The sequence below is a fragment of the Cydia amplana genome, chromosome 5, assembly GCF_948474715.1.
Source record: "Cydia amplana chromosome 5, ilCydAmpl1.1, whole genome shotgun sequence".
Taxonomy (NCBI): domain Eukaryota; kingdom Metazoa; phylum Arthropoda; class Insecta; order Lepidoptera; family Tortricidae; genus Cydia; species Cydia amplana.
Genome location: NC_086073.1, coordinates 1,277,033 through 1,300,659, shown reverse-complemented (window position 1 = coordinate 1,300,659; position 23,627 = coordinate 1,277,033). Strand labels below are relative to the sequence as shown.

At 35.6% G+C, this 23,627-nt stretch overlaps 1 protein-coding gene across 2 annotated transcripts in view; it reads right to left on the bottom strand.

Moving 5' to 3' along the window:
- LOC134647777 (nephrin) overlaps positions 1-23,627 on the bottom strand; it is a 514,499-nt gene that overhangs the window by 390,201 nt on the left and 100,671 nt on the right. For both annotated transcript variants that reach the window (XM_063502080.1, XM_063502081.1), the window contains exon 2: positions 18,122-18,257. In XM_063502080.1, coding sequence (XP_063358150.1) covers positions 18,122-18,257 — 136 coding nt within the window. The remainder of the gene's footprint in view (positions 1-18,121; positions 18,258-23,627) is intronic.

Here is a 23,627-nt window from a genome sequence, read left to right as displayed (position 1 = left end):
CTTGCCTTAGGCCCAAGATACACTTGTAAGTTTTTCTCACGTAAGTACGGACAAAGCTATTTGTTGGAATGAGCTAACGATATTCATCTCTCATTCTGTAGTATAGCTGTGTCCCTACTTACGTAAGTAAAACTTACAAGTGTATCTTGGGCCTTAGGCTTAGAACGCACTGCGATTAATTTCTTGCGGTTTCAGAACTGCAACAATTGTAACGTATGGCATGCTTCATAAGCGCACGCACTGAAACCACAAGAAATTAATTGAATAGAATAGAATAGAAATATTTTTATTCGTGAGCACAAACACAAAAAAGAAAATTATACAAGTAGAGAAACATAAAAAAGGAGAAAGTGCCACGAAATGGTCTCACCTCAGCATGTTGCTGGCGACTTCCAGCGCTGATCTTCCGATGAGAAACAATCACGACAGGTAACATGAATATAACAACAAAATTAATATAATACATACAAAAGACAAAGATAGACATCGCAGTGGGTACTAAGCCTTACAATAGTGACATAACTGATAGAACCCTAATAGAGATATCCCGAAAAACACCACCCGTATCAAACGACGGTAATGTAACTGTTTAATCTCGCAAATCTATTAATGTACAAAATTACTTTTTCCTTATTCCCTCTGGGCATGCTCATTTAAAATTAGAAAAAGTAATTTATTTCATTGTAATTTCGGTGTAGTTACATCATTTTGAGATGCCGCGGCTCGGGCTTCTAGTAGATTAAATGTCAGATCCAGGATAGTCTAGTCATACCTGGATGTCACGGATGTCAACCTAATCGAGTTCAGAAGAAATTTGCCTAAGTGGTATTATGAACTTTTTCTTTTTATTTACAGGCCCGTTGGAACAGGAAGACAGATTTTGTTATGATATAATATTATGAATCAAGTATTCAGAATCAAGTATTTTATTCGTGATAAACTTAAAACTAAAATTACATACAAGAGTATAACTAAAAACTACAAATATTCAAAAACTTGGTAAGCGTTAAAGTTTAAAGCGTTTAGTTTTATAATATTATGAGGCAAACGAATAGACGAATCAATGGTATGTAATTATAGTCGCCCATGGATACCTACACCACATGGGTATTAAGTGTATTCCTGGCACTTAAGATGGCAGTACGCTCTTTTCTTGAAGGATTGAAAGTCTTACCGGTGGAGATACATGGGGCGATAGTTCATTCCATAGTTTAGCTGTGGGAGATTCTGGTTTAACAACTAATTACTAATGGCATTACGGACTTCACGCACTACTAAGTGTTATGCCTGATGACATGCATTATACGCATACCAATCAGCCTATTAAACATTCGTCAAGGTTTTATCAAAACAAGATAACAATTTAACGATTCAAGTTCGAATCGGCCTCAACGATACTTTTAAATCTGGAAATAATTTTGTATTTTAAATTTGCTATATATTTATTGAGGTACCGAAAAAAAGGTATTTGTAAAGTGTATCTTGTAACAAAGTGAGATTGGCATGGAACCCTATTTAAGTCCAAGCTCCCCGAACGATTCACACGTCAAATTACCATGTAACGAAACCGACATTTCCCTCCCCGCTACATAACATGCCACTTAATGTAATCGATCGAATTATTCCATGTTGTTTTCAAGTTCTATCAGTTATTTCTTTAACTAGTTTTGTTTCAAGTGGTTTTGGAAGTGTATAATTACTTAAGTTACCGATAAAACTCGTTTAGTACTAATGTTACTCACTCACTCTGTATACAATATGCAGGCACAACAATAAATGCTCCCGGCATTGCTCGCAGGTCTACTATTTGACTAGTCCACGTGGTAGTTATTAAAATACGCAACATTTTGCTTCAGCTATTAAATTAACTAGGCCGGTGAGCGTCAACTCAAAATACGGCTGTTCACGAGTAAATCACATTTTGCCCTGAAAGCGGCTTTAATCAGCCTCGGGTCAGTCCCAGGCGGCACGTACATATTCTGATTTTAAAAATATAATACCAATATTAAACTAGGTAACTGCATTCCTCTTACGCCTTGGAGCGTTATAAGTGCGAGTGGGACACGATAACTTTAATGTTGAGAGATACATTTTGAATGCGCTTTCCAGGCAAATATTACAAACAGGCAAAGGTAATAAATAAACTATGGGATACCTAAATACAAAGTTGAGCAAAACCAACAAAGCAGGCACAGCCATACCATCTCTGACACTACAATATTACTGAAAGTATCTCTAGTACTGACATGTACATTTTTTTTATGAATAAAATTATCTTTCTATCTCTTAACGAAATCATTCAGGGCATTTTCGACCCCATTGAACTGAGTAATGGCGAAATGATCAAAATGCGGTATTATTACTAGGTATATATGGGTGCTTGACAATGTATAAATTACATCTTTTGCTTGTACCGCGTTGCCATGGTTACGCCAAAATATTTTCAACGGTGTGCCCTAAGGAGTTTATACACTAATTGATGCCTACCTATACAGACAAATTGTGTGTACATACCTACAATTTCCGTGGTAGCTACCTATAATGCCCGTAATTCGCCCAGTGGAATTACCTTTTCACTCACAGGAAGCATTTTATCCAAATTTAAATTTCTCTCCAGCCAGTACATTTCTGAACAAACAAACGCTCGAAACTCTTATCAGCGATAAAACTGCATAAGATTTTTTAATTAGAGAAGAGGTAAAAGCATTTCCCGGCTAGGATTAGTCCGATTGATGAGATTGGGGGTACGTGTAGGTAAATAAAAAATCCTTAACATCCTCCAAATACTTAGTCAATTCATTTATTTATCAGTGGGACATAAGGGCCAGTTTTTACTTGCGTTTACTTAGTGGCATCGCGGTTACTTGCGTGGTAAATAGGCACTGGCCAGTAACACTTATCCGTTTATAAATTGAAGATTTAAAAAAATGCTTAGAAATAAATGTGTGGATAAATAAGACGAAATAGGAGCCGAGATTTAAATATTTTAGGTAAATATACCCGTCTCGCTAACGGAAGCAGCTCCTAAAACTAGTGCGATAAGGACAAGGCGAAAAATCCTGCGTAAAAATCTCAAAAATCGAGGTTTCGTACTCGACTGTTTTCGCCTCCAAAACTTAACCAATCGTAACCAAATTTGGAAATATAAATGATTATGAAATTATCTGTGTCGGACCGTTTTGCTATTTTGGCTAATTGATATCAGTTTTGAATACCATGCCTCTCATTGCGGCATAGTCAATTAGGCCATTTTGGCCATTTTTGAAAGGCTATAGCGCCTTAAAAAATAAAAATATCAAAATAAGCAAAACGGTTCGACACAGATATTGACAATATTAATCTGTGTTGAAAAAATCATTGCTCTAGCTTCAAAACCCACGGAGGAAACAGTCGAGTACGTTTGTATGGAGAAATGACCACTCCTGTTGCCTCATAACTAAGCATTTTTTTAAATCTTCAATTTATAAACGGATAAGTGTTACTGGCCAGTGCCTATTTACCATGCAAGTAAGCGCGATGCCACTAAGTAAACGCAAGTAAAAACTGGCCCTTATGTGAAAGCCATTAAGCCAGCCAGACCCGTATTGACCTTAATATGAAATTGAAAGCTGGCGTGAATCCGCACAGGACCAAGCAAAATAATGTGCTCTTATATTGTAGTCCAAGACTCAGTATGAAATTGAAATAGTGTTTACAAACAGCCGTTTTGATTGGACTACTTTGGTTTTCCGCCGCTGCGATTCCACTCGCCTTTCCAATTAAAGTTGCGGCGTGACCTGTACATTTAAATTAGCTCTGTTTGTCTCGAAATCTGCTCTAACTTACTTAGCACTTTGATAGTCCGGAGTAACGGAAAGTTGGATGATTCTATCAACAGTTTGAACATCTGCTAATTATAACTTCAAACGTTCAGTCAGGTGAATTAGGTTGGCCTATAAAATAGTAATAGGTACTCGTTTGATTTTAAGAGGAAAGTGGACGATGATTTTCCATACAAACAAAGTGACAATGTTCTAACTCTTAAGCGAGCGACTAGCAATTTTCATTATATTGCGGTATCTGATCAAACTTTTGAATGCATTTTACCTTTAGTAGTCGGCAATGTAACGTAAATTTGCATGCAAGTTCTTGCTTGTCTCTTTTATGCCTCGCATTATTATAATTAGTTAAAAAGTGTAAAAAAAATAAACAAGGGGCTTAGCTATGATCAAACTGTGTTAAAATATAATTTATACCTACCTAATTAACATCCAAAAACATTTACCAATGAGGATTGCGTTTATGTAGATAAAAAGTATATAAATTCTACGTGCAAAATCAAACAAACATCAGATTAGAATTCACATTTTGTGCATCCGACTACTGCTATATTTTGATTCCATTAAACTAACGTTTTCAGTTTACAACGCTTAGAGCAAGGCATCAAAATTTAAGTGCCAAATGTTGTCGCTAAAATCCATATTGACGAGTAACGGCTGTTTCTAGCGCTTGAGTAGAAAATGGCCTAAAATGTCCATAAAAGCTGTGATAAAATATAGTCAGTTTTATATTGCTTATTTTTACGCTAGCCTTTTCAAACGAAGACTGTTTTAATGTTTTAGTCTAGTTTGGACGTCGTCTGTATTAATAGTTCATTTTGTAGTAAAGTTTTAAAATTAAACTAGCTGAAAATGAGTAGAATGATTTAGGTACATAAATATTACATAAGACTGGCAAAATAACACAAAATATGCCCCTCGTTTTCAAATGTCTGAGTCACGTACCTACATAAATTTTAATTCTTTAGGTGGTACCTGACAATCATTCTGAGATGAGATGAGATTTCTGTCTATTAAATTAATAATTTCAATGTCGCATACGCCGAAAGGTTAAGATCCACATACGTACAGTGAATAAAATTATCGTCAATGAAGTACCTATTATTTCTCTATTTATCAATAAATATTAGAAACACAACTTCGACCATTGAACTATTTAACACACGTAGGTACATAAGGCAGACACGTGACGCAACCGGCGGCCGGACGCACCGCGTCCGCCGGCACCGGAAATAAGTCCGTTCCTTCCCGGCAGGAATATTCCTCTGATACTCAGTTAAATGGTTGCCAGTCTGCTTTTTAGTTGCGACCTTCTACAAGGTTTCAGTGAACACTAAGTACTGAAGGTGGGTGAAGGAAAATAACTCCCTGCCTGGCACAGCTAAACTGTGGAGTGAACTGTTGTTACCCGCGGTATTTCCGGCCGATATTACCTTCAAACCTTCAAGAAAAGAGCGTACTCCCATTTTAAATGCCGGTAATGCACTTTCAACACATCTGGTGTTGCAGGTGACCATTAGCGACGGTAAATGCTTACTAGCAAGCGTTTCGTCAGCTCGTAAAAAATACAAACTTAGAAAATTGCCGTCATCAACGCCGAAATTATGCAAATAAACCATATTCAAGTGGCACATTATCGGTTCATTGTAGAATAGGAATAATTTATTCCTAAGCACAAAAGAGAAAAATATACAAAACAGAAAAAAATAGGAAGGAGAAAGTGCCACGAAATGCAATGATGCTGGCGACTTCTAGCGTGGATCTTCCGATGAGACCATCCGGTAAAATAATCAAGACGAAGACAAAATTAATGAACAAAAAAGGAAAACATACAAAATTGACAAAAATAAACAATCATAATATCTTAATTTGTACTCGTAGGGGAGCCGGGGGCTTAATGTAACAAGGGTAAGTAGTAACGCTCAATTTTGACGGGGAATTAAAAACATTTTAATTTTTTTTTGCTGAAAGACTTTCTTATAACTCGAGGAATAACGTAAACACCGCCATTGCTCCGCCAGACATCGAAGCGAGAGGATGTGATACGAGCTCTGTTTCGACCAGGTATTGAAAAAAAAAATACGGGATAAGTTGTAACAACTCCCAGTTTTTCAAAATGTGTCTGGTGTAAAAGATGCGTAAACATTAAAAATTATTTTGTAATCGGAATTAGTGCTTAGATTACAAACCCTCACTCAGAATCATAAAATTATACATATTTTAGACAATGCAAGCCTTTTTCCTAAAACTGTTACAACAAGCCCCAATTACGGGGTAAGTTGTAACAACTCCCAGTTTTTCTAAAAGTGTCTAGTGTAAAAGATGCCTAAACATTTAAAATTATTTTGTAATCCGAATTAGTGCAATACTTTACAAACCCTCGTACTCAGAATTATAAAATTATATATATTTTAGACAATACAGGCCTCCTAAAACTATTACAACAAGCTCCCCTAGTTAAAAAAATGTATACAGAAAAAATATGCAACAGACATAAAACAAATACATTCCGCTGTAATATATTGTCTGTAAATAAAGTATTTAACGGTAACACTCATTTATCATGCCAGAAATGAGTGCGATCATATAACCCATAGTTATCGTGATATCCACACGTTTGCAGCACATCGAAACCGACGAATGAAATGATATTATCATTAATTTAGCAAATAATCATTTCCGGCAAAAACACAACACCAATGACAATTATTCGAAAGATAACGAGATCCACTAAAACACGCGCCGCGAATAACCCGAATTATCGTAAACTACCCCCGCTACGCCAGAAACGTGACTTTTTGGCAAGCTATCAACTATCACGGATACAAACAAAAACAAACTCTATCACTAATATCAATACAAGTCAATATAATAGCAAATTATATAGTCAAAACACACAAGCGAACTTGAACTCTGTTCCAATACTATTAGAAACAAAACCGAGCATCGTTTTCGATGGTCAAGCATGAGTTTGTGTTTATCGCTTATATTTACGAGCTTAAAGTGGTAGTGATTCTGTTGAAGCGTGGATCATTTGCGTCGAACATGACGCTCTAATTCGGAATAGTATTAGTGATTTGTAAGCTATATCTGACCCGCGAGTAATTAGAGAGGTTCCGATCAGATCTAGTGAGCCACAAAGCTGGTGCTTTTCATTTGTACGGTTATGGGCCGTGGTTTTAATGCTTTGTATACGAATAATATCATGCGCTATGGTCGTAAACATTGATTACCTTTTGGACAACTCTACAGTTATATGAACAATTTCGATATTGTCTTAGTAACAGTAAACTCTTTATTGTATAATAACACATAATAAAAGTTACTTCCAAATTGAAAAGTTCGCCTTTCTACTTACAAAGGCGAACTTATCCCTTTGAGGGATCTCTTCTAGTTAACCTTTGAAACAAACAACAACAAAGCAGCATGTACAACAAGGTACCGAAAACACACAGGATATAAATTCATAAGCATATATCACACTAGAAAGGAATGGGGAAATGAGGAAGAGTGAAAAAAAAAATAAACAAACTATACGATAGAAACAAGATAGCCACAGTTTCTTAAACGTCCCTTTGAGCAACACATCCGACTGTGCTCGTCGTTTTAGGAACAGGTAAGAGATAAAAAAGCGGCCAAGTGCGAGTCGGACTCGCCCATGAAGGGTTCCGTATTTATGACGTATTAAGGTGACGTAAAAAAAAACTACTTACTAGATCTCGTTCAAACCAATTTTCGGTGGAAGTTTGCATGGTAATGTACATCATATATGGGGGGGGACACATTTTACCACTTTGGAAGTGTCTCTCGCGCAAACTATTCAGTTTAGAAAAAAATGATATTAGAAACCTCAATATCATTTTTGAATACCTACCCACAGATACCCCACACATATGGGTTTGATGAAAAAAAATGTTTTGACTTTCAGTTCTAAGTATGGGGAGCCCCCAAAAAAAATTTTTTTCTATTTTTGTGTGAAAATCTTAATGCGGTTCACAGAATACATCTACTTACCAAGTTTCAACAGTATAGTTCTTATAGTTTCGGAAAAAAGCGGCTGTGACATACGGACGGACAGACAGACGGACAGACAGACAGACAGACATAACGAATCCATAAGGGTTCCGTTTTTTGCCATTTGGCTACGGAACCCTAAAAAACTTATTCAAGTGATACTTTGGTGATTCTTAATTTAGCTTCTTAATCTATATAGACATATTTCCTTTCATGTTAAGTGTCAGTTACAGTCGAGTCGGATTACTTTGGTTGCTCGAGTAATATTGAGTCTAAATATAGACCTTTCAAGTTTAAAAATAGTGGGTATTTCCGAACCCCGAGCTATATTCTGCAAGAATAGTTTATATAGCATACTGAATAACTTTTTTGAAAGGGATTGAAGAAAACGTGAAAAGTATTTTGGCGATTTTATTATGGTCAGATATTTATGCTTTTATTGGACAGGTTTTTTTTTGCAATTTCGTTGCTAAATTCAAAGTGGAAGTTGTTCAGTATTATCTACTCAATCACCTGACCTGATTAACCTTTAATGCAAAAAGTCTAGAACTCACAAGTTTAACCGTCAGGTATAACTATTACAACTTTTTTTAAAATCATGATCACCCAAATAGCATCCTAACCTAGCAGCAAAACACGCTTGTTATAGCAGCTATGAGGGGCAGCGGCCGGGAAAGCGGCGCTTCGCGGCCTTTATTAGCCCCTTCATTAGACGGATGTTATTTGGATGTCGTGCGCGGCATAATTTATCACCGTGCCGCGTTAGGACCCTGATTGAATTGTAACAATTTGGGGCCCAGATTGATTGCTGGATTTTTTTAATTTACTTAAAATTATCGCGGGACGGGTAATTTTGAAATGTAAATTTGGTTCAATTGCATTGTGGAATTGTATTTCTCTGTTTTGTTTTTGTTTAGGTACCGTACTTTACTGTGGACAGGTAAATTTGGTTGGAGCTTAGAAACATGAGCGCAGCGAGAACATTTAATTGGTTAAGGGTATTTTAGCAACAGTACAGTCAAGTGTAAAAATATAGGTGCACGCATCATACTCAAAAATATGTCCCATATAAGCTCCTATATCAGCGAATTAAGAATAATTTTGGGTTAATTGTAAACACCGATATTTGTACACTTGACCTGTACCTAAATAACATTGTAATAAAATATAGATATATTACAGAATACTGTCTAAATGGCGTCTACTATTTTATTACAAAATTCTACAATGGCGCCATTATTTTTATGTTACCTACCTAATTAATAAGAAAGGTTTTTACTTGCTTTGCTTTTTATATAGGTACCTACTGTGTTTTCATATATGCATTTAAAAACAAACACAACTAGGTATCTGAAACACAAGACTTCCATTCACGCAAATCTTTTGAACTCCCCCTAGCGAACTCCTTAAAGAGTTCAGAGTTCATCCCGTTCATTAGAGAGAAACTAATCTACAAGATGGCGCTTTCATTATCCCGAAAGCATTCCGAGGACCCGACAGTCGGACGAAGGAATTTTTAAAGGCATTTCGTACGTTCCAAAGGGTGTCGGCTTGTACAAGCCGCGGGCACCAACGAACGGTGAAATTACGGTGAAAAAACACCCAAAGCAATTTGTCTTAAGTGGCTACGGTGAAATATTCGGTAACTTTTAAATGGTAAGTTTTTTTTAATTAATACAGGAAGTTCTTGTGCGTTAATTATTGCGTAACGAACAGGTGACGCCTCGCTGCACCCTGTATCTAGGGAGATGGTACAGATTTCAACATCCGCAATCCTGGAATTTGTTTGGTTTAAACCAACTAATTTTCACATGCCTAACGGCCGAATGTATTAAGGTTCAGTATCTTTATTGTAACATCCCTTGTACGTACCATATGTTCTTGTGAACAAAGGATGATTCAATTCAATACAGGCTCATAGCAAGCAACATTGAGAAAATGAATTAAATAAGTTTTTGCTGTCTACAACCGAGTGACTTGGCTAGGAAGGAGCCTGCAAAGTTCGTTGTTAAAATCAAAGAAGTCAAGGTTACCGTAAGTTGGTAAAATTATGCAATTAAATTTATTAAAATTGAATAACACGCGTTTGAAAACAAATTAGTACTTGGTTAAAACAACCAAGAATGTTTAGCAAAGCAAAGCTAACAAAATTTTAAGTATTCCGCATTTTAAATAAGTCTTGGCTCTATTCAACTACATAAATTTTAACGAAGCCAAATTGGTACTTTGCTAAAGCTTATTTTTTTCCGTGAATATTAAAGCGGATTAAATGTCAAATTACTAAAACTACGATATTTTTTTATCTTGGCTGGCAAAACAAAACAAATAAAAATATTTGATCCGAGCATCTGAACTGAATCAAAAATATCCACATCTGTAAATCTCAAAAATTCTTCATCCACATCTGCTACTGAGGCACAGCCACGCCCTACAGGGGACGTGGAGTGCGATTCATGAACTTAGACAATGACTTCCTTAACGCGGATTAATTATTTAGCACGTAAATAAGCGGGGCTTTTCTTTGATGCCGTTTGTAAACAATTATTAATGAAATGGCTTAAGAGCTGTAGACTGGAAATAATTGCTAACATCTGGTTTAAATTCGACACTATTCATGGAATTTCATTTATGATTTTCTATGAAAGTATCAATTTATTTACCTATTTCTAAAAGAGCCTAAAACAGATACGATTATTTTAAAATCGTAGGACGAACCTTTGAACCTGTTTTTGTTAACCTAAACAATCTAAACTATTATGAAATTCTCTTTTAATTTAAAATGTCTTATTCCGTGTGTTTTAATTGCCTTCCAAATTAAATAAACTGTAATAATTTATAAGACACAAGTCAAGTATTTATATAAGTATATTAACGATTATATTTTAAATTAAATTAATGTTAAGGGACAGTTATTATCCTATTCAAACCGGAGGTTCGAACCTTGTTTCATAGTGAGTTTTTAGGAACTTTTCAAACTGTATCCAAATTGCGCAAATGAGTATTTTAAATTTAACATGGCATTTTTATGACATTCACGTATATTTCTCTCAGATGAAAAGCGTTTCACCACGTTTCTTTGATTAAATCCAGTTCGACCAAATCCATAATCCAGCACCCTCATGAATTAAGGATGCCCGCGTGATATGAAGTTCTTCCAACTTCGTACACAATGCAACGGCGAATACACTATGCTAATGAATAACTCCATTGATAAGCGGGCTTAATCCAAAACTTTGCGAGCATGTCGCTTATATGAGCCAGGAGTTTAAGAAAGGTATACAAGAAGAGAATTCGAGGAAGATAAACTATAAGTTATACTGTGAGTACAATGTTCCGCCTTCGAGATAAGTTGGAGTATTCTAGTTTGACTAAGAACACGTTCTTATAATTAATACCTTAACTAAACCTCCGTTTCCGTGATAGAAAATCTCCGTTACCGTGATATCAAATATCAAATATCAAATATCAATATTTATTCAGCAAATAGGCCACAAGGACACTTTTACACGTCAATATGGAATTTACATACAGCAAAAAAAAACATCAATAATTATAAAATACAACTAAGCCGAAAATATCAAATCAAACTAACATAGAGATGTATAAAGCCTCTAAATGTCGAATTACAAAAAACGCAATAACAATAGTATTGAAAAAAAAACCACAAAGATACAAAAACTATAATCTAAAATTATTTAGAGATGTAAATGTCTCTAAGTGTCATCATAACTAAAAGATTACAATATATAGTAGTTAATAAAATTATCCTTAGAGATGTATAGGGTCTCCAAGAGTCAAAATCCTGTATACCTAATTAAAACATTCATTAAATTAAAGAAAATGATAGTAAAAATAAAATAGCATACGAGAACCGAATGAGGTGTGTCCATGTAATTATACTCAAAAATAAAGTTACTAAATATAATAGCTCGTGTTAGCTTAAATAGACCAGTCTCCACAAACAGCACCCGTTCACGAGTATGACGCGTATCTCAGCCATCGCCTCTCTCAACCTTCATTCGGGAAAGTGGCGACCCGATCATTATACCCGATATAAATGTAAGTCTAAAAAAATCTATGGAATCAATTCTAGGAATTGATCAAACCTAATTATGCAATGTATTAGGTTATTTGTGAGATTTATCAAAATTAATAAATAAACATTTAGTGGGTCATTGTATTATATTTTAACTTCGAATTTCGAATATTATAAATAATATAAAATAAAATGAAGATAATAAAATAAATAAATAAATATCATTTATTGTCAGGCAACTAAGGCCCATAGATACATTGTAACGTTGCACGTGCATGCTTTAATTATAAGCTTTAAGTATATATTTTATTTTTACATCTTAAACTAATATAATTTTAATGAATTAACTTATTTATAATCGATTTTAAATTATTACTGCATGAATTATTATTTTACATTTTAATCTTAATCAATTAATATTTTTATTATTTTATCAATCAACAATTTATTTATACAATTTTATTAACCTTACAAACTAACCTTGCAACCCAAAAAATATTTAGATAAAGTAACAATTTAATATTTTACCTTCTACCTACCGCATTAGTTAAAACTTCTCAATTGAAGAAAAAAATTATTACAACAGACCCAATACATCGATACATTCTGTATGTAGGTAATTTTATTGAAACGAGAAAATTGTAAGTGTTACAATATGAAAGAAAGAAAATATTGTTTATGAAAGAGCGTCTGTTATTTGTAGCTACATCGTATCTTACAAGACTTGGCTAAATTAAGTCCCTTATCCAGCTCACAGTCATCTTCACGCTAAAACTTATTCAGGAGATTAAACTTCGTGAGTGCCTAACTCGCGAAAAAATATTTAAAAAGCTATCAAAAATTTGTCCACTTGGTAATTTACGAACTGGCGAAGTTCCAGTGTTTTATATAAGATAGGAGCATGGATTACCTTATATAGATTCCGCATTTTAAAGCATACGAGTACTATACCACAGAATAGCAGTTACCATTTTTACATGCTCACTTTAAATTACTACGTCAAATGAAATTTTGGGAACACTTGTTTTTCAAAGATCAAGACCTAATTGTCTTTGAATCTCGATCCGATACGAGAAAAACAACTGTTCCCAAAATTTCATAATTTTTTTGTTTGTACGTTTTATTACGAGCATAGAAGGTTGCATTAAAACGTACCTAACCAAATGGCAAAAAAAATGGAGAAACGAATTCGTAATTTGAATAAAATGAAATTCTTTAACAAAATTTAGGGGTACAACTTTAAATAGATGATCGCGATCTTACAGGTGTACAAAATTACTTATCATTATGCGCTGTCTATTTAGTTATCTCATTGGAGGCGATGACGCCACGAATATCGAGATTGAGATCACCGGGGAACCTCGTTATGAACTCTTAAGGCTTGTAACGTTGAAGCCAACTTAGTTTACGACTTGAAACGATGCGTCATGATCTTCATTTTACGCTTCATGTAAAAAGTAACGCTCGGCCACTTTAAAGCTATTTGTAGTATAAATTTGGGGACTGGTGACTTAAAATAAGTCACAATATTTTGAAATAAGTAAGTAGTCGTTACTATTACTAGTCGTCGTCGTGTAGTATTACATATTTTAAAGCATTTTTTTCGAGAACGATTTTTCTACTCTACACAGCACAACCCATGATTTTAACCACCACAACAGACGCACTACAACGCTTATATGGAATTAAATAATTTTTAGTAAATTGCTCCTGATTTAACTGTTATTGGAATAGTTTTGGCCCCACGTTGGGCGCCACTATTACGTGGGCCCCTTAAATAAGGACATATCTAAAAAACGAAACAAAGATATATTTATAAACAGCCCATTTACATTCAAAACGGCAATATACACGATGACTCGTGTAGTTTGTGTTTACTTTTGTTTTAATTTTAAAAGTTTGTGCTGGAAATTGTGTACGCATCTTTATGCTCGCTTATATTAAGTTTACCTAGTGTTTCTCTCTTGAGTACACTTTTCATTTCTTCCCTTAACCATCAAATTTCCCAGCGAAGCAATTAAAAGCGTATAACTCTCACCACAAAAATAGCCCCGTCTGTCACCGCACGCTAGGCGAGTAGAGGCCGATTCTGCTATAACAATTTCATATAGTTTTTCATTTCATTTTGATACGATCTTCAGTTGTATCAATCAGGCATCTCACGCGCACTAATAAGTGCGAGCGAGATGCCTTGTGGACGACTCCTGATTGAATTCCGTGACGACCAATCGGTGTTTGCGGCTGAAGAACATATAATAAAAAGGGAAAACCATATCAGATGATTAAAACGGAATCAGGCTCCTGTCTGATACCGCACTCGGCGAGTGGCTTGGGGAACTTCGGCAATTATCGCCGTCGGCTGCACTCCGACGCCTGATTGTGGTGAAACTCCACAGAGTGGACAAAAACTTAATGAATGCGATCAGTGATGAATGGACTTGAAGTCAATCGCGCAATTTATTTACTTGAAAAGTCGTCGATAAAATTAAATAGGTATTTTGTTTTTAGAATACATTAAATACATTTAAAAAAATCACAATTTGACGTAGACGCAGAACGTTATTAAAAAAAAAATATATTTGAGATTCTTACAATGAGCCCTTTCATTTGATATGTAACACGATATAGTTAGAAAAACTTTATTTTTTAATTTTCTCATTTACCCCCCAAAAATGGCCTCCATATTTAAAATTCATTTATTTACGTTACACGACCATCTTTGGGTTACAAACTTACATATGTGTACCAAATTTCAACTTAATTGGTCCAGTAGTTTCGGAGAAAATAGGCTGTGACAGATGGACGGACGGACAGACAGACAGACAGACAGACAGACGAGTGATCCTATTAGGGTTCCGTTTTTTCCTTTTGAGGTACGGAACCCTAAAAAAAAGGATTCAACTTCTTTCACTCGCAAATTGCTACTCATGTTTCGATCCACGGCAAGATTTTTCTAGAACCGATTATGTCGGGGCAAATTGATAGATAAATTAGAAATAGTATGGAATAAAATGGAAAAAATCATAATTTTCATATGCCTTACCAAGAACCATCTACTTTTTAAAAATACCTGGAAGCTATCTTATTTACAAATAATTTCGGGTTGGTTTAGGTACTAGATAACAAATACTTATACATATATAATACAGTTCCAATAATATTGTTGTACAATATTGATACATACTTAATTTTTCAGGAAGAGTTAGGTACTGATCAGTGAAACCAAATTAGGGATCTATCAGGAGGTTTTGTAAAATAATAAAAATCAAACAAATTTACAAACATCTTAAGATATACGAACAAATAAGGATAAAAACAGAGCAGTATAAATAATTTACAGATAGTTAACTTTTGTCCGACATTTTACAAGTTAGCACACCTACTAACTAATAAATAAATAGTTACTGATGAATACCAACACCCTCTCGTCTTTTCATAATCTAGTGACCATATTACTCAAATAATTTTGTAATTGCAGTAAAATTTCAGAATATTTGCCTTCCATTGTTTTACTTTAATACTTCAACTCATAATAGCGGTAACTCGCAATGTGGCAACTTTGTTGCGAGGGGACTAACTTTTCCATGCAAATATTGCTAGCAATGAATTAAATTAATGCTGTTTTTATTTCTCACAGTTTTATTAAGTAGATGTGTTTTGTATTACGCAACGCATGCTTTTATTTAAATGTCAAATGAATGAAATGTATAGTCAAATACAATAGAAGAGATGAAAACACATAAAAAAAAATGTTTTTGAACATCCAACTCTTTGGTGTGAGCGTATGGATCACAGTCAGAAAAAAAAATGTAAAGTAAGAAAAGCACTACCTACTTTGCGAACACAAAAGAGCTAAATAAAGTTGCACTTTTTTCAATAACGGGTATAGAATGCTATTGGGGTTGCCGCGTTTTTGTAGCGCATCCGGCATGTTTGCTGAGGCACGCATGGATGATTTTTATGCAATAATGCGCAAACGAGTAGCCTCTCAAATGTGTCGCGTGCGAGGCAGCGCCAATGGCTTCTTAGCGGCAATAGGAGAGAGGCTAGATAACCCTTTTTATAGACACTGGGTGTCGCTGCACGCTCCTAAGTACCAGGACTGTAAATAGTAATTTGTAAGTTTTTATTAGGATAGGACTAGGATAAACTAACATAGATATAAGTAAATAGTACTGTACATAACTAACAAATATGGACTGTAATTTTGGTCTGAAATAAATATATATTGAATTGAATTGAATTGAGCAACTGTATTAAATAACAGATTGTTAAATCAGATTTATGATAGCTAATTTAAAATCATTAATTACTAATATGCGCAATTTATTAGCAACACCGACTACACAAAATGCAGGAGTACCTGCAACTAAACTACAAAGTGCCACAAAGCTCGCCTAGACTCTTTAGGTCATTGAGTAAACTTGGGTAAAGCTTCCTTCCTCATTGGGAGCGAAGTTTACCGGGCTGTTCTCCGAGCTTACAACCCTTAGCGTGTCCTGGGGTTGTGTTCTTACTCACTAGCAAGGAATGGCGAGTGGGGTGGGCTAGTTAAGTGTCACTTTTTGTAGATTTATTAGGATTTCTATATAGGACCAAAAGTGCTTTACAGAAATGAGAGTCAATGTCAGTACGTTCCATAGAATGCTCAAAACGCTTCATACTCGTATTAAGTGGCCACACATATATACAAACCTTAAGTGCTGAGCTAGTTGTACATCGAATTTATTGTTTTATTCGTGAAATATTGCAGGGTAATAAGAGTATTGTGAAATTTAATATTAGAAAAAAAACATATTTCTTTCATTGTTAAAAAAATCCGCTTTGATGATGATTTAAGTACTCATTGTAGAATATTATGATTAAGATATCAAATTATGTTGCTATCAAATTCAACGTATTGGCATAGACAGCCTGTTACTTATTATTGTCAGAGTCAATGGAATGTTATACCTATAAACGAGTGCCGTTAGCATGGCTTGCAATTGCAATAACACCCTGTTTAGCGCTTACAATGTAGAAATAACCTGATTTCCATTCGTTTAGACCTATTAGTACTTGACAAGCACTAAAACGACTTTGTTTAACACTTGAATTTACTGCTTTAAAGAATCTTTAAAGCTGAGTTGCAGTTTTGTTGTGAGATACAACTCCATATAGTGCTTTTTTGGGACAGTATGACATTTGGTGAAGTGTGGCATGTTAATGTTTTGAAAGTTTATTATTATTTTTAAATCACTTGTAACCTGTCCTATTATTCATCATCTTCCTCGCGTTGTCCCGGCATTTTGCCACGGCTCATGGGAGCCTGGGGTCCGCTTGACAACTAATCCCAGTAATTGGCGTGGGCACTACTTTTTACGAAAGCGACTGCCATCTGACCTTCCAACCCAGAGGGTAAACTAGGCCCGTATTGGGATTAGTCCGGTTTCCTCACGATGTTTTCCTTCACCGAAAACCAACTGGTAAATATCAAATGATATTTCGTACATAAGTTCCGAAAAACTCATTGGTACGAGCCGGGGTTCGATCCCGCGACCTCCGGATTGCAAGTCGCATGCTCTTACCGCTAGGCTACCAGCGCTTGTAACCTGTCCTATTATTGTCCTATAATAATACGCCTGCTATACGGCCATTATCTCAAAAAACCAACTATCCGAGAAGTCGTGTGTCAATAAAAGGCCACTTCAGTTCTTTGGACAATACAAAAAAAAGTTAACGACTCTGGTACCTACTTATTTGATTCTCAAGTATCTACTAAAAAAATATCCTGCCTGTAAGTCGTAAAAAATACGACTGCGATGTGTACAGGAAAGACTCAAATGAGTTATGCATACAAGAAAATGTGGTTTGTCTAATTTGATGGTTCATCGGTAGACTATATGTAGATGCGATGGGAGCAGCAGGCAGCCGTGCGTACGGAATGGCGGGCTGCACTAAATGCCAAGATAACCGATTTTGGATCTCGGCGGCGCTTGGAGCTTGATGCCAAGCGTGATAAAATAAAAGCCAGACCACCTGCGGCAATACCCTATAATTATGTTAACGGTGTGCTCACATGCCCGCAATGTTCGCGAACTTTTACTAACAAGATCGGCTACATCAGCCACTTGCGAGCACACCAGCGACAGCAACGGAGTTGATAGCAGTCGCCGTGGCAGAAGTCGGCCGTGGAGTTATTATTGTTATGTAGACTATGGTAGACACTATGGATAGGATATATGTACCTGCTTATAGCATAAATTGTACTGACCTGTACAGCGGGATGCCAGCATCGTCCCGGAACCAGAACACCATGTAGACCTTGTCGTTGGCCGCGGTGCCCAGGTCGCACGGGAACTGCGCCACCATGCCCTCTACGGCTTGAACGTCCACCGTTCGCACGCCCGCTGTAACAAAAAAATATAGATTACTTCACCAAACAAAATGTTGGATAAGTATTCACGTATTTAAAAAAATCTAAGGCGAATAAATATTTTGAGAAATAAAATTCTTTATAGATTAAATGGCAGTACAACAGTGTGCAGTTGATTATGTTTATGACAATCCTGGTGCACAATCTTATAATTTTGAACACAAATATTTAATATCTGGCAGACCGAGCTTTGCTCGGTAAACATAAAAACTCTAAAATGAGCGTTTTCCCAGAGATAAGACCTAGCTAGATCGATTTTTTGCCCCCGAAAACCCCCATATACCAAATTTCATCGAAATCGTTGGAGCCGTTTCCGAGATCGCCGAAATATATAAATAAATAAACATACAAGAATTTTTCGTTTAAAGGTATTAGATTAGATTAGATAGATAGATAGATAGATAGATAGATGTATTGTAATTTCTATCGTGAAAATTTTATAAAGTAGGTAAAAAAGTGCACTGAAAGGTGAAACATGAAGGAGTCTTCATAAAGTTACAGGAGAGCGTGAAACTTACAAAGGGTATAAAATTCGAGAGGATAAATGATCGGACAGTTCAGGCACCTTATACGATTGGCACGACTTTAGTATTTGTCAGATGAACGAGTTTTGCGGATAGTTTCGAGCACTTTGCACTTTTGCAGCCAAGTGTGCATAAAGCTTCGGTCCAGGTAAAACATTGTTCTACTTAAACTATGGGCACTTTATCGTTTTTAAGTTTTGACCCAGGACGGGGGAAAATGAAAGAGGGTAATTGAAGTCGTCGAAACTACATATATTTATTACATTACATTATAACTGATGGAAAGCAAAAATATATTTATCAGCGAAATCAATATTCGTTTACAAGATTATTATAAGCACCAACATTATGTCAAAATATGGTTTTCTGAATCAAAAAAATCTGCAAAGTGATACGACGCCAATTCTGCCAAACGACATGAAATTTCTGCCATTAAGTACTTTGCATTATATGCAATAACAAAAATATAACAAAAATTTCTGGAACACATTAGTGAACCTTCAAGCTAACATAGTAATTTACACTATACACTATAAGTCTGGATACTGACTTACAACACGTAACTACTTATTTATAGTTATGATATATACTATAAATACTATTGAATGAATAAAAGTATACTTTATACATGTAGTGCAACACAATACGATCACCAACTTGACAGCTGACAACGGCAATAACTGCGTGTCGATTCTGGCAAAATTCCCCCAAATTCCGCACACTACTGCTTTTTGTGTGTCATATGCAACCTCGCTCCAATTTCAATGTGGCGCGCCACGATAACGGGAACACGCCCGAAAGCGAAATTAACTGTGCGTTAATTAAAATTGTCCGAATACAATCAATTGGCTTCACAAATAATTAAAGGATTTGCTGTTTACTTTTTTTATTTATTTTTACATTTGACGGTACCCTAGCCTAGTTCAGTTGACAGCCTTCTTGGTCGGTATCGGTCGGTTCGAATCCCAAGGGCATTTATTTGTGTGTTTAAAATAATTTTAAGAGTCCAAAAATATAAAGCGTAAGTAATTTCATTTGGAATAACATAAAAGCACAGAAAGTCACATTCCAAGAATTGATATTGGATTTCTATTGTCACAAAACTTAAAAAGGAAAACTTCAAGAACCTCCGTATTTCTTGGTTTACTTCTAATAATGGTAACCATTTATTTTAGGAAATGCTCTTTGGAGTACGAGAATATACTTTAAGGGCCTTTGGTTAAGAAGGCAACCCAAGTAGGTAACTAAACAATATATTTACAAAATGGCATATTTGTAACTCATATTTTTAATTCGTTAACGTCGCACGCCTTATAAATGGCCGGGCTCGAAAAACCCAAGAGTTTTAACGGCTACAAATAACATTCTGTATTGCCGACTAAAAATAAACAAATTCAGAGTAGGTATATAATATTATTCTTAGAACTTTCAACGTTTTAGAACTTCCTAAATAACCCCCCGAACTATTGTACCCAATCATTTACGCAAATCCACAATAGTTGCTCGAAAATCCAAACCTAATTACACTACTTATTATTGTCCAACTCAGTTCCAAGAGCCGTAACTTCCATCCGGAACTTCGGCCGAGCTCGTTATCATGTTAATGGTCTCGTGTACTGTATTGTTTCTGAACCTCCAGAGACCTTGGATAGTTACTATTCGGTTGTATGAATTAATAAGTTTTGATCATAGCAGCGGAGTTGTGTTGATATTGAAATAAATTATAAACACGTACGCTGGTGCCGAAGTTGGTGAATACTGAAGTAGTTCCAATTTGATCAGTGCGTCTTGGGTAAAAGTTTGGTTCGCGTTGGGAAGCAAGTGTGTATTAGGTGAATACCATTTTAACGTTCCTGATGAAGCTCGAAATTTAAAAACTAAGGTTCTGTACATCTAAAAGGCACCAAATTTTATCAACAAGCGTTCTTTTTCAAAAATGCTTCAACTATCTTAACCAATATAAGCCCAGAATTAGTTTTTGGTCTGAACTCCATTAGATAACAGGATACAGAAATAGATCTTGCTAATTTCAATGAATATGAGCTTATCGACTTGGTCAAAAAAGACCCAATTGGCATAAGAGAAGTTTCAATGCCATCTTATCGGGGCTGAAGTTCAGGCTAAAAACGGTGATTTTTTTACATTTAGATTCATTGTATAAATAATTTGCCAAAATTGAGGAAGAAAAATCTTTGTCTTTGTCCAGTTTTGTAATAAACTACATAGATAAAAACCTGCCAAACCAACTCAAAATAATACTTTGCACTTTAAACTACTGAATCATTCAGTACAAAGTCACTTAAGTAATATAACATTCTTTATCCACTATCAGAACCGGCAAAAGTTCCAATATTGACTGAGTGCTCCACTCAGAGTGCAATCAAACTTAACCTCCCATTCGCGAGTGAGTGAGTGAATGATAGACCGGTTCGCGAGTGAGCAATAGACTGCGGTTCAAATGTCTCGGTAATATTATGTCATCAGGCTTAAGGATGTCATGCGAGAGAGTGAATCGACTGTCGAAGAATATTTACATGTAACGGCTATTAGACGATTCTTGTGATGTAAGCATTAAAATAAATTTCTATTGATAGCTTCTTTCAGTATTGAGATTTTTTAATGAAATACACCACTCAAGTCAGTTGACTTATTTTTAACGCTTTTCTGTTTCACTATGCTCAGTATTTTATAGCTGCTTAAAATAATCACGTCATCGTTGTTGTTTGACCGTGATTTTGTTTGTGGAAACCTGGAGCATGAACCGTTGCGTTTACAAGCTTAGTAAACTTTTACACTTAGTTTACAAGTTTACCTATGTTAGGTAAGTACCTATAAATTGTAAAACTTTAATAATACCACAATTTACAAATAGCCAGTGAACCATTATTATACTGGCTTTGATACTTTTCTTACTGTTTAGGTATTTATACACTTAATAATAGGCAAGGAAGTATGTTTATATCAAATCTAACCTTTTCTATTTGTTGATTGTAGAACACAAAATTCAACTGCAATTGCTTTTCGTTGAAAGGACACATCGAAGCCGGACTAATCGTAATAATCCTTAGTTTTTCCACTAGGTTGGAAGGTCAGATGGCAGTCGCTTTTTTTTAAATTGTTGTGTGCTATTTCCCTACAATTAAGTACGTACGTATTATTCAATCAATCGCGCGATGCGGCACTGCGCGTATAGTAACCGCTGCTCATGCACTGTTAGTGCTTGAAGACAGAGACCTAAGCTCTCCTAAACATGTCGCGCGAGTGACTATGAAAAGCTAAACCATAAAATCAGCTTAATATTTTTATGACTGACGACAGCTTAAATTCGATTCGTAGGATTAATTTGCCTAATCGAATCCTGGGTACTTTTAGGATACAACCGAGAAAACGCTAAGATGGAATGTAGGAATCGTGTAGTATAAAAGTCATGTCATGTGATAAAAATACAATATCACTTGTAGTAGCTCACAGAGTTCGGATCCTGTAATGAGCATGCTTTGTCACCTTGCCGTGTTCCTATCGCTCACGGTAAAGTGAGTCGAACGTGGTTTTTACATTATGCGGATCTGCACGCCACTCCTATGTGAGAGCTAGACCATATTATGTATGCACTTGACGTTGCTTAATGAACAATCGGTATAATAGTCACGTCATTTAATGTAATCTTTTCATATACAGCTGACTTGCCAAAAAGTTGACGAAGCCCCGCTTAGCGGAGCTTCTATTCCCGCTCTGAGAGACAAAAGATAACTAATAAACCTACCCTGCTAAAGCGCTGTGTTTTTAATAGTTATATGCTACATATAGTTACGTTATATGCAACTTGAAATTATACAGTTTTTTGTTTGTATGAAAATTGAACGGCACCCAAAACCGTGACCTTGAATTTCATAACAACCACGTTTACCCACAAAACCCATTTATACTGGTTTTTCTGAGCGCCCTAATACTGTTGAGGGAAGCGGGGGGCTAATGAGTGCACCTGTCTTCATCAGTCATCTCAATAAAGGCTTGCGATGCTTTTATTTCGAGCGGGGATTAATCTTCATATTGTTGCCCGGATTCGTGTTTATAAAACAGTCGGTCGTTGATACACGAATATCTTGCATGCTTGTTCTATAATGTTATTCATGACAAAATGAAGTTGGTACAATGAAGCATGTGGTAAATCAAGTAATTTCATAGGATATTTAAATAATAGTTTTCTTTACTTTGATTGATGTGTTTAGTTTCTGAATGGACTTTGCGTTTAAAAAATAAATGAAACATTTTTTATGGATAATTAGTTAAATGTAAAATAAAATAAATTTGTAAAACTGACCGATATGGCTGAAATGTCAATAGGTACTGGCCGATTGTGCTACCTCTACTTTTAAGTTTGTTATTTCTACCATTGCCTTTTATTGAAGTGTGTAAGTATTAAGTGTATTGTACATATTATATTAGAGTCTATGCGGAAAGAGAAGAATCGTGAAATGTATGGAGCTCAATACATTCCACGACTCTTCTCTCTCCGAACAGACTCTACCAACAAGCATTTTTATTGTAATAATTTTGAGTGTCAGAAATGCACAACTTGGTAAATAACAAAGTGTCTAGAGAAAGCGTCTTTAACTTGTACTGAAGTGGCCGATGCGGCCAAAACTTAAGGCCACTTCACACCAGATTTGTATGCAGCAGTTTGCAGCTTCTATTTACAAGTACAAACTTGTATCTCGATTTTGTAAGAGCTGCAGAACTGACGAAGACTTAAGGATGGCTCACGCTAGAACTGGTCGGGTGTGGGCCGAGGCTTCCAGCACTTCTTTTTCTATGAAAAG